This window comes from Balaenoptera acutorostrata, chromosome 7 (genome assembly GCF_949987535.1).
Source record: "Balaenoptera acutorostrata chromosome 7, mBalAcu1.1, whole genome shotgun sequence".
NCBI classification, from domain to species: domain Eukaryota; kingdom Metazoa; phylum Chordata; class Mammalia; order Artiodactyla; family Balaenopteridae; genus Balaenoptera; species Balaenoptera acutorostrata.
Window position 1 is genome coordinate 66,059,125 of NC_080070.1, and position 16,190 is coordinate 66,075,314.

Genomic DNA, 16,190 nt, shown 5'->3' on the forward strand with positions numbered 1-16,190 from the left:
CCTCTATCCTTGATATATAAACATTTAAAAAGTATTAATACTGCTCAGAGTCTAACATTTTAACATTGTTTTTAAAAATAATTAACCTGTATGTGAATAAACGTGGCGTTTGAAATTGTTGAAGGACTGACGTACGATTGTACATACTCTCCTCATATTTTTATGGATTTAAAAATTCACCTTATAAAATAAATGATCTAAATGTATGCAAGGCACTATTCCACATTCATGGGGACACACATCCTGCTCCGTCTTGTCAGACACAAAAATTGGCCTTCCACGGATTTGGACTGAGGGCCGGGCCTCGGGGACTTATTGGCCAAGGGTCTGGAACTCTCTACTCCCCCCTCGCACTGCTCGGCTCCTCTCGGCTCCCTCTCGGCTTCCGTTCGGTTCCGTCCGGCTCCGTTCGGCTCCTCCTCCCTGAGGGAGAGCGGAGGCGAGGCCGGCGCACGCGCCCTCGGCTCCTGCTGCTCTTAGGGCCGCTCTCTGCCTGGTGTTTTCACTTCCTTCTCTTCAGAGCTGTATCCGGGTCGTTGCTTTCCCTATTGTTTTAGGCAACCGGCCTCGGATTGTGTAAATTCTGAGTCTTTTGTTGCTTTTGTTGCAGGCTAATAAAGTTTTTCTTTCGTTTATTTTTTTTTCTAGGAGTTTTAACAGGGGACATTAACTCCCCAGGGCTGCCGGGTTAGCCGCGCTGCCTGGGCCGGAGGGCGCCTTTGGCCGGGGAAGCGCCAAAGGAAGGCGCGCTAGCGGCCGGGGTCGGTTCTGCGAGGACCAGGGGCCGGGGGGCGGGAGGGGAACCGCGGGGCTGCACCTGGGGCGCCCCGGTCTGGTCCGCGGCGCCGCCTATTTTTAATAGCATCTTTTGGACTCGTTTCCTTGGTCTCAGTCCTCGACCTCGGCGCTGCCTGGGCTCTCGCAGCCTCTCCCTAGGTCTACTCCAAACGACCACCTCGGATTCCTTAGTAAGTGTGTCGGAGGCGTCCGCGGGGCGACAGGTCCATTTCAGCCCTTCTAGAAGTCAGGGCCGGCTGGAGCAGGGCGGGGGTGGGAGTGTCCTGCGGGAAGCTGGACCCTTCGTGGACGCTCCCCCTCCACGGTCCGTGGGAATGAACATAGCTTTTCATATTCCCTGGTCTTTGCATTTTCTATTGACTGTTAAACGATGTCTAAGTGAGGGATTACAAGCGAGTTTCAGAAGCAAGATGTTCAAGAGGGCCAGTTTCGATTTTGGTCGGCCTGGGTTCGTCTTTGCTGCACCTTGGGGCTGGAGCTGCCCGTGGATCTGCCCGGCCCTCCCCAGCCAGTGTTCCCACCCCAACCTTCCCCCACACCTTTTGCTGAGAACTGAATTAAGACAGAGATTTGTACCACCTGCACGAGGTCATCTGTACCTTCCCTCAGTACCACAGCTCTCCCCTGTGCTTGGCGTGATTATGAATGACGGTGTAATGTTTTTCTCTTAACAGTGGATCGCAGCTCCAAGAGGAGGCAGGTGAAGCCTTTGGCAGCTTCTCTGCTAGAAGCTCTCGATTATGATAGTTCAGATGACAGTGATTTTAAAGTTGGAGATGCTTCAGGTAAATGTTTCCTTCTCGCTTCCCTTTTCCCAGCTTTCTGCAGTTGAGCTGATTTTCAGACTTTTCTTAAAAAGAACCCGTTTAATTAAAATGCCAGTATAAAGTTAAAGCACATAAACTTTATTTTGTCTGTTTATTTCCCACCTTTCCCTAAGATCGTATCACTAGATACTATCACTGCTTCTGTTTTTTTTGATACTTCCTCAGATAATTATCAGAGAAGGCCTTATTCCAAAGATACAGTAATACTGTAAATCAACTATACCTTATTAAAAAACAAACAAAAAGGTACAAAGATGCAAAAGTGTTTTCTCTATTCTTTACTTTAAAATATATTCATGCTTATTTTATGGACAGAGGGGAAAAAAATCTAGAGATACCCTGAAGTAGAGTGCCATCCTGAGAATAACGTGAGCCATGAACAGCCCAGGAACAGAGTTCTCTTTTCAGATCACTAGGCATCCCCTGAGGGGAGTTTTGCTTTTTGTCTATTAGCTCCCTTACCAGAATAGAATTGACCAGAAAAGAGTTGTACTTTGGTAGGTGCTGGATCTTGTGGATTGGGCCTTTTAAAAATATGAGGTACAAAGTATGCCTGCTTGCTCGTTATATTTTGTGATTTTAAGAACAATAAACTTCTTTAAAGAGTTGTATATTCACATGGTACAAAATTGAAAAACAGAGAAGTGTGGTTTTCGTTTTATCTCCTGTTCATTGTAACTCACACACATGCACACATATATAGATATAAAGTTTTCATTGCAGGAATCTGAGAAATACAAATTATGTTTAAATATTTTATGTGAAAAATACAAATACATGAACAATAAAAATTACTTAATTCTGTCCCTTTTGACAGAAATTTAAATAAAGTGAGAAATTGGAGCCCTTTCAGTTTTATCTTTTTAACAGTTTTAAAATATTCTTCCAGAGAATTTTTGATGCTTAGTCATATCTCTCTCCTTTCCTCTGGTTTTTCTTTTTCTTTTCTTTCTTTTTTTTTCTGTTCGGTACGGTAGGAAGGGATGAAATTTGGTTGTGTTTTGTTACTATTTTACTTTTAATGGCATCAGCAAGCAGAATTTGCATCGTGATTTACTGAGAACTTTTTGTTTCCACAATCTCATTTAATTTTTACAGTAACTCTGTTTAGCAGATATTATTTTACAGATAACAGGGGCACTGAGTTTAAGGAATTTGCATGAGGCCACTTAGGCCTAAATGGATCTAATCCAATTCTTTTGACTCCCAACATTTAGAATCTTTTTATTGCTTAGATCCTGAAAGTAGATAGATGTAATCTTAAATTGAAACTACTTACTTACTGTATCAAGGTGACTAATTGAGGTTACTTCCAGCAATTAAAAGTTGTTAAGTTTATTTTGATCAATTTTTTTAAACCTTTACTTCTCAGCTCTTTCATCTCCTGTTTCGTGTTTGGTACTTCCAAAGAAGGGAAAGAAAGGGAAGGTAAAGGAAGTAAAATTCAAACCTATTTTAGTGCTCCTGGTGAAAACCTTGGCAGAAAATAATATTCTTGGCTAGAATGTAGCTTTGGTTTGTCATCGTTGAGATTGTAAACTGACAAAAATAGTTAGGTCTCAGAAGTTATGACTTAATTTAAATACCATTAGGGAAAAACTCCAAAGCTTAATTTCTTTAAGTATTCCATAATTATTTTTATGAAAATAAATCCTGACTTTGTATATAATTTTTCTCTTTTTGTTTATTGAGATGTATTACTTCCCTTTACAAGGGTTAAAACAATCTAATGATACAAATTACTTTCTCAAAATAATTTTTGGTATCAAGCAAATTAGAGACTCCTGACCTTGTTAAAGCTTAATCATGGTTGATGGGAATTATCTGTTACTTGTGAAAGTGGTAGAATGAGTTTTGTTAGGTTGATAATTTTTTTTTTAATCTCCTAAAAGCACTCAAAAATGTATACTTTCTGTTACCTAGTCTGCTATACTTGTAATTTACTTCCTGGGCCCCAAAGGTCACAAATTTATTTGTGTAGTTCTTGATACATTATCATAACTGAGAGTTTAGAAGAAAATGATTTTGTTTGAAATAGGTATTAGTAGAAATTGAGTCGTATTTTACACTCCTGGTTAAGGTGCATTGTTGTCTCCAATAGCTGAGATGTTGGCTTACTCTAGATTACCAGTGTTTCCTGTTTGAATCCTCTCTCGTCTCTGCGTAAGACAGTTGGACTCTTACAGGAAATAAGACATTAGACTTATCACTGTTTTCCAAACATGCTGAAGTTGTGGAATCCCAACCCTATTTAGTAATAGGTGATTAAACTGGAGGTGGAGAAATAATAGCTAAATAATAATCTTTAATGATAGCTAATAATAATCTTTCTGATCATAGCTTCTTTCAAAACAATCTGTAGACATGACTAACTCAATGAACTACTGACTTCCTTCAAACTTAATGTTAAAATGGTTAGATTGGTGGCCCTCAATTTTTAACTGATTCTATGCATCAGTTTCTTCTGATTTTCATTTTGAATTCTGAAATTCTGACTACAAAACTTCATATTTCTGTTTGGCTTTAAGAATAAATAGAGGGACTTCCCTGGTGGTCCAGTGGTTAAGACTCTGAGCTTCCAGTGCAGGGGGTGTGGGTTCCCTGGTTGGGGAACTAAGATCCTACATGCTGCAGAGTGCAATCAAAAAGTAAATAAATAAATAAGAATAAATATAGACATTTCTGAAAAGTTATCACCCTTGCAGATAGACATAATTTTATTTTTGTGCTTCTCAGATGATAACATAGAGAAAGATAAATATTATTCAAAAATGACCTGCCAATAAGATTGGCAGGTGATTATAAACAGTTAATAATTATCAGGTTCTACCTTTAGAGAATTGTGAACTGAAAATAGATCATCTTTTATTTTATCTTTAATGTGAAAGTAGGGCTAAATTTCTCATTTTTGATTGAGGACAGTCAATAAATACATTTTCAAATTAGTCCTAAAACAGTGTGTAAGTGTATTAGAGTTATGGTGGTAACCACCAGAAGAACTGTATGTAGAAAAGTTAGCTGGTACCATATGAAATTATCAGCATTATAGGTCTAAGACAGTTAATTATTGGCAATTTCATGGTTTGGCCTAGTTAAAGTGGTTATATTTGAGACTTGGACTTAAGATTGGGTATAGGATAGGAGACATTTAAGATAGGATTGATTACATTTAGTAATCTACATAACGAATGATTATGAAAATAAGTGCATATATTACTTTTATTAAACAAGACAAAATAGCAGTGCTGTGTCTTCCCAACCCCCTAGCCAAAGTAAGATGGCTAATTTTAGATCTTGAGCCATAGTTTAGTTGGTCCAAATTGCCAGAAAACAACTTAACTGGAAGAGTCAGCCTGAGAGTTTGCCATGGTAGTATTTTGTGCTTAACTGCCTTTGGCTAAGTGGATCAAGATATGTTCATTGACCAACTGTAGCTTTGTTTTAAAGCACTTTGCTGGATATTACGGTGAATTCACAAATAATGATAATGTTAGAATAATTAAATAAAATAGCAGATAGATGTTATAAGGCATGATCGATCACTTGTGTAGTTCAAGTCTTTCAAAGGAGATGGGACTACTTGAGACTGGATTTACAACGATTCTTTGAGGAGATGAGACTTGAACTAGGAACTGAAAGAGAAGCAACCTAGGTAGGGGAAACGTTAGGTGTTAAAAATGTGGAGGATGGAAAATATCGTTTATACATGGAGATCAGGTTTCGAGTAAAAGCGTAGTAGAAGAGATGAGCCTGGGGAAGTAGAATGAGGTCAAATTGAGGTCTTACATGCTTGACCAGTGTTTCTCAATCTCAGCAATATTGGCATTTTGAGTTGGTTAAATCTTTGTTGTGGAGGCTTGTCTTTTGTATTGGAGGATGTTTAGTAGCATCCCTGTCTTCTACCTACTCAATGCCAGTAGCATTTACTGTACCTAACCCCTACCCTAACCCTGCCCTTTTGTGGCAACCACTGTCTCTAGACATTGCCAGATGTTTTCTGTGGGAAAAATTGTACCCACTTGAGAACCACTGGTCTAGATCTACTAAGAAAATGTAGAATGACACAGCTGGAACTGGAGTCAGAAGTAGAAGATGAGTTGTGTTGACTGATTGGCTTTTTAGAAAGAGATATACTAGATGGGTTAAAAATGTTTCCAAGATGATAACTGAATAGTAGACTGGTGATCTGTCTGTTATCTGTTATATATATTTATAATCCTAATTACTGTTGCACCAGATCAATAAACAGAATAGTTAAATAATTAAGGTTGATGAACAAAGATGATTTTTTATATTGCAAAGTTAACATAAAACTCTGAATTAAATCATATTGATTTTATTATTTAATATTTATCATGGGGGAAACTTAAGCATTGAATATTGTGAAGGGATTCTTGAAGGTTGGTTTCTAATCTCTGTAACTGTAAAACATTTAACTGTCTGTTAGCTGAAATAGCTATATTGCTTAGAGAGGTTTTGATATATTGTGTTTGAGAAAGGTTACCTCTTATTTAACTGAATAGGAGGTAGGGATTTCCATGTTAAAGATTTTTCTTCTAATGTAAACATTTTTATTGTAGACTTAGAATTAACTCTGTTCTTATACCTAAGATAGCTGTATTTGAAATATCTGGTTTATTTCTCTAGTCTGTTACTACTTTTTTCTTTTATTTAAGGTTGTAAGAGTGATGGATTTGAAACGTTGTTTGAATTGGTAGGAATGGGAAATTTTTCATTACAGCCTACAAAAATAGAATTATAGACAGCCAAGGACAGTGATTTTCTCATTGTCATTATTACTAAGTAATGCCATAACTAAATATTGTTTATCTCCATCCCTCAAGTGCGTATGTACCAAAAAGAACTTATGACTAATCAGTTGAAGAAGTTATTTTTCAGAAATCAGAGAAAGATAAAATTTGATATATTCCTGATCCCAGCAGTTGGAGTATGGATAATGTGATATATGGAGAATGAAGGGTTGGGTAAGCTACTAGGATTTAATTCGTGGAAAAATCTCACATTCTTCTAATAATGTTAACAAATATAAAGCATTTAAATCTTTTTAAAATTCTGCTTTCTATTTAGGCATGATAACAAAACAAAATCAGAATCAAAGAGTTATCAATTTCCCTGTACTTTTAAAAATAATCGGTTGGCATTGCCAACAACAACCAAAACAAAACTGCAGAAATTCTTGACATTCTGTAAAATTTACAAGTAATAGCACAGTTGGATTGGTCTCAGTTTTGATCAGGAGCCCACGTTTGTGCCCCACTTGATCGTTCTTTTATATCTACTGTTATGTTTTTATTGGTAAAAATTATTAGCTGTACTTTTTAGTTACTTAAGAAAAAATTCTACAAGGTTAATCCAGAAGAAAAGTTCCTTTCTCCATTTCCCAGGGCTGTTAATTATAGCATTGCTTGCTTTAGTCAGTGTGCACAAGGATCTATCTTTGCCTTAGAAGCGTTTGGTCAACTCTGCTTATTATTATATCCTTATCTAAAAATATCTAGGAACTATTATTTTTTACCAGGGGTATTTTTTCTTGGTAGGTTGGATTTAATTGTTTTGAGTGGTATAAAAAAAATCACTTCTTTTCTTAATGATTTGTAGAGCTGTTGGACTGAAAATAAGTCCCCTATTTGTAAGTGACATTGGGTCCACGCTCTTTTGGAAATTTAAGAAGCTCACAAATCCAAAGATGTTTCCTAAGTTTGGCATGAATTTATTTGATGGTAAAACCTGACTGGAACTGATAGGAGTTTATTTGTAGCGTTTACTTATCATACTTGTAAATATTCATACTTTTCACTGCAGATGTATTTGATTACAGTATAGTACCATAGACCTCACTGGAGGTGTTAGTGTAATATATTGTGCATACACTATGCTACCTTTCTAAAATCTGAAAAAAATCTAAATTCTGTAACATGTGTGGCTCCAAAATTCAGATAAGGGATGGTTGGCCTACATGATATTGCTTTTGTGTCCTTTACAAGATTGTTCAGGATGAGAGTGTCTTGTCACAACAGTCCTGAATAAGATGTAGGCACCTGTATGATAATCTTGAGATTGACAGTGATTTTATAGGTTCAATCAACATCCACTAAATGTTAGTCTTTATTTTTTATGTGATTTAACTTGCAGGAATTTTTTCATCAGCCATTTGTAAAGGATTTCTGAGATATTTTAGAAACCAGATACTAATTACAGACAATTATTTTTACTTTGAACACCCAGGTTATTATAGAGGCTAACACTGGTTGAGTTAGCAGAAATTAGAATGGTGTGGAAACATGAATTTTTTTCACCGTTTTATTGTTACCCTTATCTTGGTTATAGGTGCAAAATATTCATCACCCTACAGATTTTACTATTGATGTTGGTTACAACTTGACTGTGACTGGTTTGTTTCCCACTGCCTCCTGCTCCCCTTCCACCAATAACCCTCTCCACAAATATTTTAGATTTTTATTGATTTGATTATGTGTAAAGAGGATTAGAATGTTACTGAGTAGTGTTGGTCTAAAAGGGCCTGAGCCGCCCTAGACAGGAATGGAAGGCACTTGCTAGAAAGCTTATGGTCCTGCATGAACTCTTTAATGTCCTCAGCCTATCTTTTTAGTGACTACTGTGCTTGCTCATTTCCGAGATGGATTAGGTTTTAAAAAAATGCATTAATCTCTTTCATTCTAGGGTCTGTAGTAGTTACTGCCTAGAATTTTTGGAAGTTTAGGTAACTCTTTTATTGATATGAACAGTATCCTAATGATCAGAAAAATTGATAACTTACCTTGCAACTTCCATTTTCTGTGCCATTGCTATTGTCTGTTTTTCACTTGTGTATTTGGTGATCCTAAAATTGATTGGTATATTAGGGATGTGGTACAAATTGACTGTCATAAATATCTGTGTTCATTTTTGCTGGGTGAAGAGTGAGATAAATGAAACAAAGTTTTTGGGTCATATTTTTCTTGTTCTGAATGTGACTCAATGCATGTAAGTCCATATAATTTATGAAAGAAAGATGTAAGAGAAGAACAATTTGGTATGTATTACATTATCATAAAGTTAAAATCAAGTGCTCAATTTAAAAAGAAGCACATTTACTTTTCAAAAAAATTGCCTCTAAGGTACGCAGTATAGCATGAGATGTATGACACAAAATAGTGGTCCTCGTTTTAAAGCATATTTTAATTTAGAGTTACATATATTCATCTTCATTAGTGCTATATTGAACTAGAACCATTATTCCAGCTTCATTGATTTATTATTTAATCAGGTTGGGAACGTCTACCATTCTTTGACTTAAATTTGTTTATATTGTTTTGCAAGTTATTCACAAATTTTGGTGGTTTCATTTGTGTCAGCGTTGTGTGTGTGTGTGTGTATGTATATACATATGTGTGGTTTTTTTTTTTCTCATATTTTCAACAGATTCTGAAGGGAGTGGTAATGGAAGTGAAGATCCTTCAAAGGACAGTGGAGAAGGTTCCTGTAGTGATTCTGAAGAAAATATTTTAGAGGAAGAACTGAATGAAGATATTAAAGTAAAAGAAGAACAACTTAAAAATTCTGCAGAGGAAGAAATACTATCATCAGAAAAACAGTTAATTAAAGTGGAAAAGAAGGAGGAAGAAGAGAATGGAGAGAGACCTAGAAAGAAGAAGGAAAAAGAGAAGGAGAAAGAAAAAGATAAAGAGAAGGAGAGAGAGAAGGATAAAGAAAAAGCAACAACATCTGATAATGTGGCTGCTTCTGCTGCTTCCACCACACCAGCCACAAGTCCTCCTGCTGCTAACACATCTCCTTCAGTCCCCACTACAGCAACTACAGAGGAACAAGTCAGTGAGCCAAAAAAGTGGAACCTTCGTCGCAACCGACCTCTTTTGGATTTTGTATCCATGGAAGAGCTGAATGACATGGATGACTATGATAGTGAAGATGACAATGATTGGCGACCCACTGCAGTAAAGAGAAAGGGAAGATCTGCATCTCAGAAGGAAGGAAGTGATGGAGACAATGAGGATGATGAAGATGAGGGAAGTGGGAGTGATGAGGATGAGAATGATGAAGGCAATGATGAAGATCATAGCAGCCCTGCCAGTGAAGGGGGTTGCAAGAAGAAGAAGAGTAAAGTTCTTAGCAGAAACAGTGCTGATGATGAGGAACTGACCAATGATAGCCTGACACTATCTCAGAGCAAGAGTAATGAGGTAGATCAACCCAATTTTTATGATATCTGTCTGTCTGGGGAAAAGGGAATTCTTCTCTAAACCATTCTACCCGTTATATTAAGTGGCTTCCTTGAAATCCTGTTATAGACAGCTGTGGTAGTGAGTGAGCACCCTAACTGTAACATTTATTCATTTGGTCAGCCCGCCTTTATTGAGTATCTGCTGTTTGTCACCGTCCTCAAGGAGCTCACAGTCACCGTCCTCAAGGAGCTCAGTCTCTATACTTAGAGAAATATTTCTATGTCCATACCCTTGGGAAATAGTGGTTTTCCTTTCCCTTTTCTGTCCTCTCACTCCATTGTTCATAGGACTGCTGAATGGTGCTGAGTGGATTATGAAAACAAAGGTCACCTTTCTTTCAACTTAGTTATATCCATATCCGCATAAAAATTTAGACTTTTAGAATACTTTTGAGCAGGGCAACAAACAACTTAATGATCGTCTCAGGCTTTTAGAGATTCATTTTAAAGGTTAATTCCTTTTTCAGTTGTAGCACCCATCTGAATAGTCACCAGATCTTTGCTTTAGATGTATGGGAGTAAATACAAACTATATATTTACATATTTTTAGTGAATAAGTTCTCTCTACAAAGAAATGAAAACAAACAAACATTTCTTATCCTAAAACAAACATTACTATCATAAAACTACAGTAATGACTCAGTTCTTCCACTTGAAGTTCTACTACTGAAAGTTAGGTTTATCCATTGGTCCCAGGATGCAACATTCAAGACTCTTCAGTCAAACACATTTGTGTCTCTTTGTCTGTGTGTTTATGTATATGTTTTTCTTCAAAAGAAAGACTGAGTTGTCGTCTTACATGTAGATGTACCTGTTACATCACATGTAGAACTATAATAAGTCTGTCATGCCATTAATGTGTTTATAGTCTTAAAAATTCACTTCTTTAACAAGCACTTATTTTTTTGTTTTTTCATATTATTGAAATAGGTTAAATTGGTAGAAAGATTTTCCTTCTATGCTTTATTTGTTCTTTTACATTTCTTCTGTTTACAAATTTTACATAGCAGTGATTTTCTATTTTAAGTTTCATTTAAAAATTTGGTGTTTTACCAAAATAATATATAGCAGATTAGGAGGTGTTATATGTCAGTAGAGATGAAGCAGTAGTTTATATTTTACGTTATAAACATTGTTGGTTAACTTCCAGGTTGCCCATTTTCTTAAGAAGAACCTTGCCTGATTCCAGTGCTTACCTAATTCCTATCTTTAGGTAAAGGAAAATTGTCATTTGGAATATAGTATAGTATTCATAATGATGTAGCACAGACAGTTCCATATTTCCAGTTTAAGGAAACAGAAGTATGGAAAATCTAATTGTTCATACTTTATTTAAACATGTATCCAGTTTATTTTATAGCACTTAATACTAACCTATATCTACTGACTAAGGTTACCTTCTGCAGTATCACGTTCTTCATTTTTGTTAGCCTGACATTCACAAAAGGAGGCTGGCTAGGATAGAAGGCAGTATGGATTAGATTTATGCTAAGGTGTGGGGGAACACCTGCATGTGTCTAGAAATTTGCCATGTAAAATATATATAAATTATCCATTTGTTAATAATCTGTAATACATAACAAGTTGCTTAAGAGATTGTAGACTATCCTTTATGATGCATTTAAAGGCCACATGTGCTGTTTAGTTTTTTTCCTACTAAACAGAAGAGATTTTAGTAAATAATGGGACTTTATTTATTTAGATTAACAGTCCGAAAGGAATGAGATTCCAGGGCATTTCTTGGATAAGTGCCTTGATACAGTTGTCAAGAAGATTATTCTTTTTTTTTTTTAATATCATTATTTATTTATTTATTTATTTATTTTTTTTATTTTTATTTTTTGGCTGTGTTGGGTCTTCGGTTCGTGCGAGGGCTTTCTCTAGTTGCGGCAAGCGGGGGCCACTCTTCATCGCGGCGCGCGGGCCCCTCACTATTGCGGCCCCTCCCGTTGCGGGGCACAGGCTCCAGACGCGCAGGCTCAGTAGTTGTGGCTCACGGGCCCAGCCGCTCCGTGGCATATGGGATCTTCCCAGACCAGGGCTCGAACCCGTGTCTCCTGCATTAGCAGGCAGATTCTCAACCACTGCGCCACCAGGGAAGCCCCAAGAAGATTATTCTTATAGTAACTAAATGAATTCCTTTTGTGTTAATTTATGTTAATTTTCCTTTTGCTCTACCCTATGCAGAAATGTAGAATTTATATAAGGTTAATTTTTGCTCAATAATATTCTGCCTGAAAGCTTGATAACTGTTTTTTTCCAAGACTATTATTCAAACTCTTAAGTAATTTTTGATGATTCTAGTTCTATGTAAATGCCACTTAAATTAGATATTAAATTTTAAGAAAGAACTAATCGAAATTATTTTATATTTCTAAATTTCCTGTTCTTATAATCTTGATTTTGTAAAAAAGATGACTAAAGGTAATCCTTGTTGTCTTCTGGCCAACGTTTGTATTTTAATCTTCCTGGTTATTTTAGGTAGTGATACCTTGCCAAGTGTTCATTAGTTAATATGTATATATTTGATTGTATTTGAAGTTTTATTTTTCTATGCTTTTACTTTGTTTTCAAATACTACTTTGTAATAGAGATAGCTGAAAATGTGGTTTTAGAATACATAATAAAATTGTATTTAGTCTATAAGCAGGAAAATTTTTTCTTGGGTGCTATGTCAGGTGCTTTTGTAGGGATATGGTGTTGGGTATCATGTAAATGATGCCCAGGAACTTTCATAATTTTGAAATTTCTTAGGGGAATTTGACATTTTTTTTTTGAGTGGAGGCCTTTTATAATTATTGGCTTTTAATGGTCTTACCATGCCTATGTTGTAGGCCTTGAAATGCTCTAGAGCAGTGGTTCTCAAACTGTTTGGTTCAGGACACCTTTATAGTCTTAAAAATTGAGGACCCCGATTATTATTCATATAGGTTATATCTTTTGATTTGCCATTTCCAATTAAAACTCAGAAATTTAAAAAAATGAGATGTATAGAAACAAGAGTTATTAGATTGATGACACCATCCCGTGTCATGTAACTTCTGGAAATCTTCACCATACACCCATGAGAGAGAGTGAAAAGGCAAATATCCTTAGTATTTGCCTTTTGGATCCCCTGGAAGAGAGTTCCCCAGACCACACTTTGGGAACTACTGTTCTAGATTTGGGCATATGATAGCCTGCATTTTCTTCACATGGGCATATACCTTTGTCAGTGGCATTATGGCATTTTTTGAATTTAGTGCTATCTGAAACAATCCCCTTGGAATATGGTTACATGTCTTTTTCAAACTTTTATCTTGAAGTTTTTGAGATTCACCAAGGTTATCTTGCCTTTAGTTTTCTGAAATAAATTTTTTGGGGAGGGCTGTATAGTATTTTCAGATAATGGTTCCCATTTTCAGGACTTTGAAACTAGAGCTTTGAATGAGAATTAGTATATGATAGAAAATCATCTCAGTATAAATTTCAGGTGGATGTTTTTTACTTTTTTTTTCATAAGGTTAAATAGATTAGATGTCTTGCCGTGTGAAGAAATAGCAATTGTCATCTGAATTTTGCTAATTAAAATGTAAACATTTTGCCAAAATTTTTAAATAGCCATTTCTTTTGGGGGCTTCTGACTTATTAATCATTTGTCTTTTTACACATTTCAAAATAAAACAAATTGCTCTAAAGCCTAAAAAAAAAAAATCAATTTGTAACATTGTACAAAAATTACTTGAGATTCTTGAAAATTTAACCTTCTTTAAAAACTTCTAGGAAGAACTATTGGTCAAACTTGGTATAATAATTTTTTCTCATTTTCAGAGCAATAGGATTCTTTTAATTCTGGTTTTATATGAAGGGTGCTGGAATTTCCTCCTATTAAACACACATATAGCTTAGTTAGAATTTACCCTGTTGTATATGTTATTTATAATAATCTTTGTGGAATACATATATAAATGAACACGAAACATATTTGAGAGCCCATAAAAAACATTGGGCAGAATTATTTTTGGTGTAAATTTTAAATCCCAAGGAGAAAAATGAAATAATTTACAATAAGGAGTCATTGATTTATTACTATAGTGCCCCATTTAATCTTAATAATTACCATTAGAGTCCATTAAATTATTCCATAATATTAAAGTTATATCCTAGATGTGCCATTCAAAACCCATTTTCCCAAATTCTATTTTTATGGAAAAATCATATTTTCAAATGATGTATTTTGTGGTAAAAACTTAAGCTTAAATATTTTCTCCGGAAACTTGAAAAATGATATGTGTTCAGAAATATGCTATTAAAAATTGATACTAAATTGACTTTTGTATTCTGATCAGAGGTGCGCTTCAACCCATGTTTGATCTATTGAAGACAACCTAGATAACTTTTTAAGAGGATGTATTGTTTAGATTTTCCCATTGAAACATTGTCAGCAATTCGGTTAGGGTAATACTGTAGGACTCTAGTTATCCCCATTTCTATCTCTTTGTATTTAATGTCTAGTAAGCGTCTCAAATGATGGAGATCAGAGGGTCAAAATTGCCAGTTAATTTTGTTTTCTCTGCCTCTAAATGATAATATGTGTAGAGAGAAAGTGGAATAGAGATAATTTAGACATTTACTGTTTTTCTGAGCAAAATGGCCAAATAGGAAAATAATGGAATAGAACTGTTGATGCTAGTTTTTCTGATCCATAGACATTTACTTGTTTCCCACATGGGTAAACCTCTTTTTTCAAGGGCTGATTAGTTTTTGTAGTTCCACCAGAGAAATATTGGCAGAGCCCATAAACATGAGTAGCCTCTCAGTCATCAAACTCTGGTTGTTTGCTAGATCTTTTTCTGGTCTGTGATTTTTTTTAACCTAGGTGTGGTATTTTAAGAAAAAATTTTTTTGGACTTACCATGGGAAAATATTTAAAGTACCAGTGTTCATTGAGGCTTATAACCTTTCTTTTGGGGTTCCAAGGAAGATTCCCCAGTGTAATAAATGGTCAACTCATGTTTCTCTTTTTGGACCACCTACAAAGAAGTACAGAGGAAAGGAGAATGGGAATGAACATTTATTGAGTACCTAGTATGTCTCAGGAACATTCTTGCCATACATTATCTTGTTAAGTCTCAAAACAACCTGATGAGGTAGGTATTATTTTTATCATCCCATTTTACAGATTAGAAAACTACAGCTTCGAGGTTCAACAGCTATTAAGTGAGAGCTGAGAATGAAACCCAAGAACATTTGACTTTAAGGCAAATGCTGTTACATTTGAAGCATTGCTAATGGGATGAAAATCTGGGCAGATTTTTGTTTTGCTCAGAAGTACTGTACTAAAGTACTTTAAAACATGAGTTTTCTTTTTAGGAAGTTTTAATCTTTATTTGCCAGCGACGTCCAAAGCCCCAAACTATTGATACTTTGGTTTTATAACAAAAAGGAGCAAAATATAAAATTTTAAAATGCTAGAATTCTCAAGAGAAATGATGCCTCCTTGTTAACTTTCGCATTCTTTTTTGATTTGTTTTTTAGATCAGCTGCAAGTTTAGATTTATTACACAGAAAATATATTGAAAGAATGTTATTGTGACAGTCAAGTGTCTTTCAGATGTTATTTACAAATTGCTATTGAAATAACTCTAAATGTTACTTTTGGATATTGGTCAGTTTAAAAGAATACAGAAATACAAAAATGTTAATATGAAACAATATAGTTAATGTGTGATATGGAACTAATTTATTTTGTTTCTGAATATGGTTAGGTTCTTAAATGAAAATATATAGACTCAAGTGCCATCTTTTATTATATGTAATGCTGAGCCCAGTGTGTTAAATATGACAAGAATCATCATCATGTTAATTTGTCATTTAAAGTTTAAATTCATAATGCTGAAGGTTTAAATTAAATGGAGCACACTCTTCCCTTTATTTTTTTATATTCATTAATACATCTTTCTTTCTCCTTTTATGTTACAATTAACTAGGTATCTTTATTACTAGTTTTCACTAGATATTTCTTGACATAAACCTAATAGAGTACTCTGACTCTTCTAGCAATCAGTCAATCTGGATTCTTTTTTAGATGGTTTTCTGTACCTGTATACACAGATTTCCTATGCAGGCTTTCATGGATCTGTCATCCAGTGGTTTGATGACCCTGGAAATTCTGGATTCCCCAGCACTAAAGGAGTGTAGTCTGTAATATGCCATCACATACATATTTGCTTATACGTTATCTTGATTTTTTTTTACTGTTTAATATGTGTGTGTCTTGTCTCCCCAAGATAGGATTATAAGCTTCCTAAGTGTAGGAAAC

General features: G+C 35.3%; 1 protein-coding gene across 6 annotated transcripts in view; it reads left to right on the plus strand.

Moving 5' to 3' along the window:
- The first annotated feature begins 479 nt into the window (after positions 1-479).
- PHF14 (PHD finger protein 14) overlaps positions 480-16,190 on the plus strand; it is a 207,456-nt gene continuing 191,745 nt past the window's right edge. For 4 of the 6 annotated variants that reach the window (XR_009008864.1, XM_057550199.1, XM_057550200.1 and 1 more), the window contains exons 1-3: positions 481-968; positions 1,473-1,583; positions 9,069-9,847. Coding sequence is in view for 5 of the 6 variants with exons in the window: in XM_057550199.1 (XP_057406182.1) it covers position 968; positions 1,473-1,583; positions 9,069-9,847 (891 nt within the window). In the remaining variant the exon portion in view is untranslated. Of the gene's footprint in view, positions 969-1,472; positions 1,584-9,068; positions 9,848-16,190 lie in introns of all 6 variants that reach the window. The other 2 variants (XM_057550202.1, XM_057550201.1) reach the window with 2 other exon arrangements.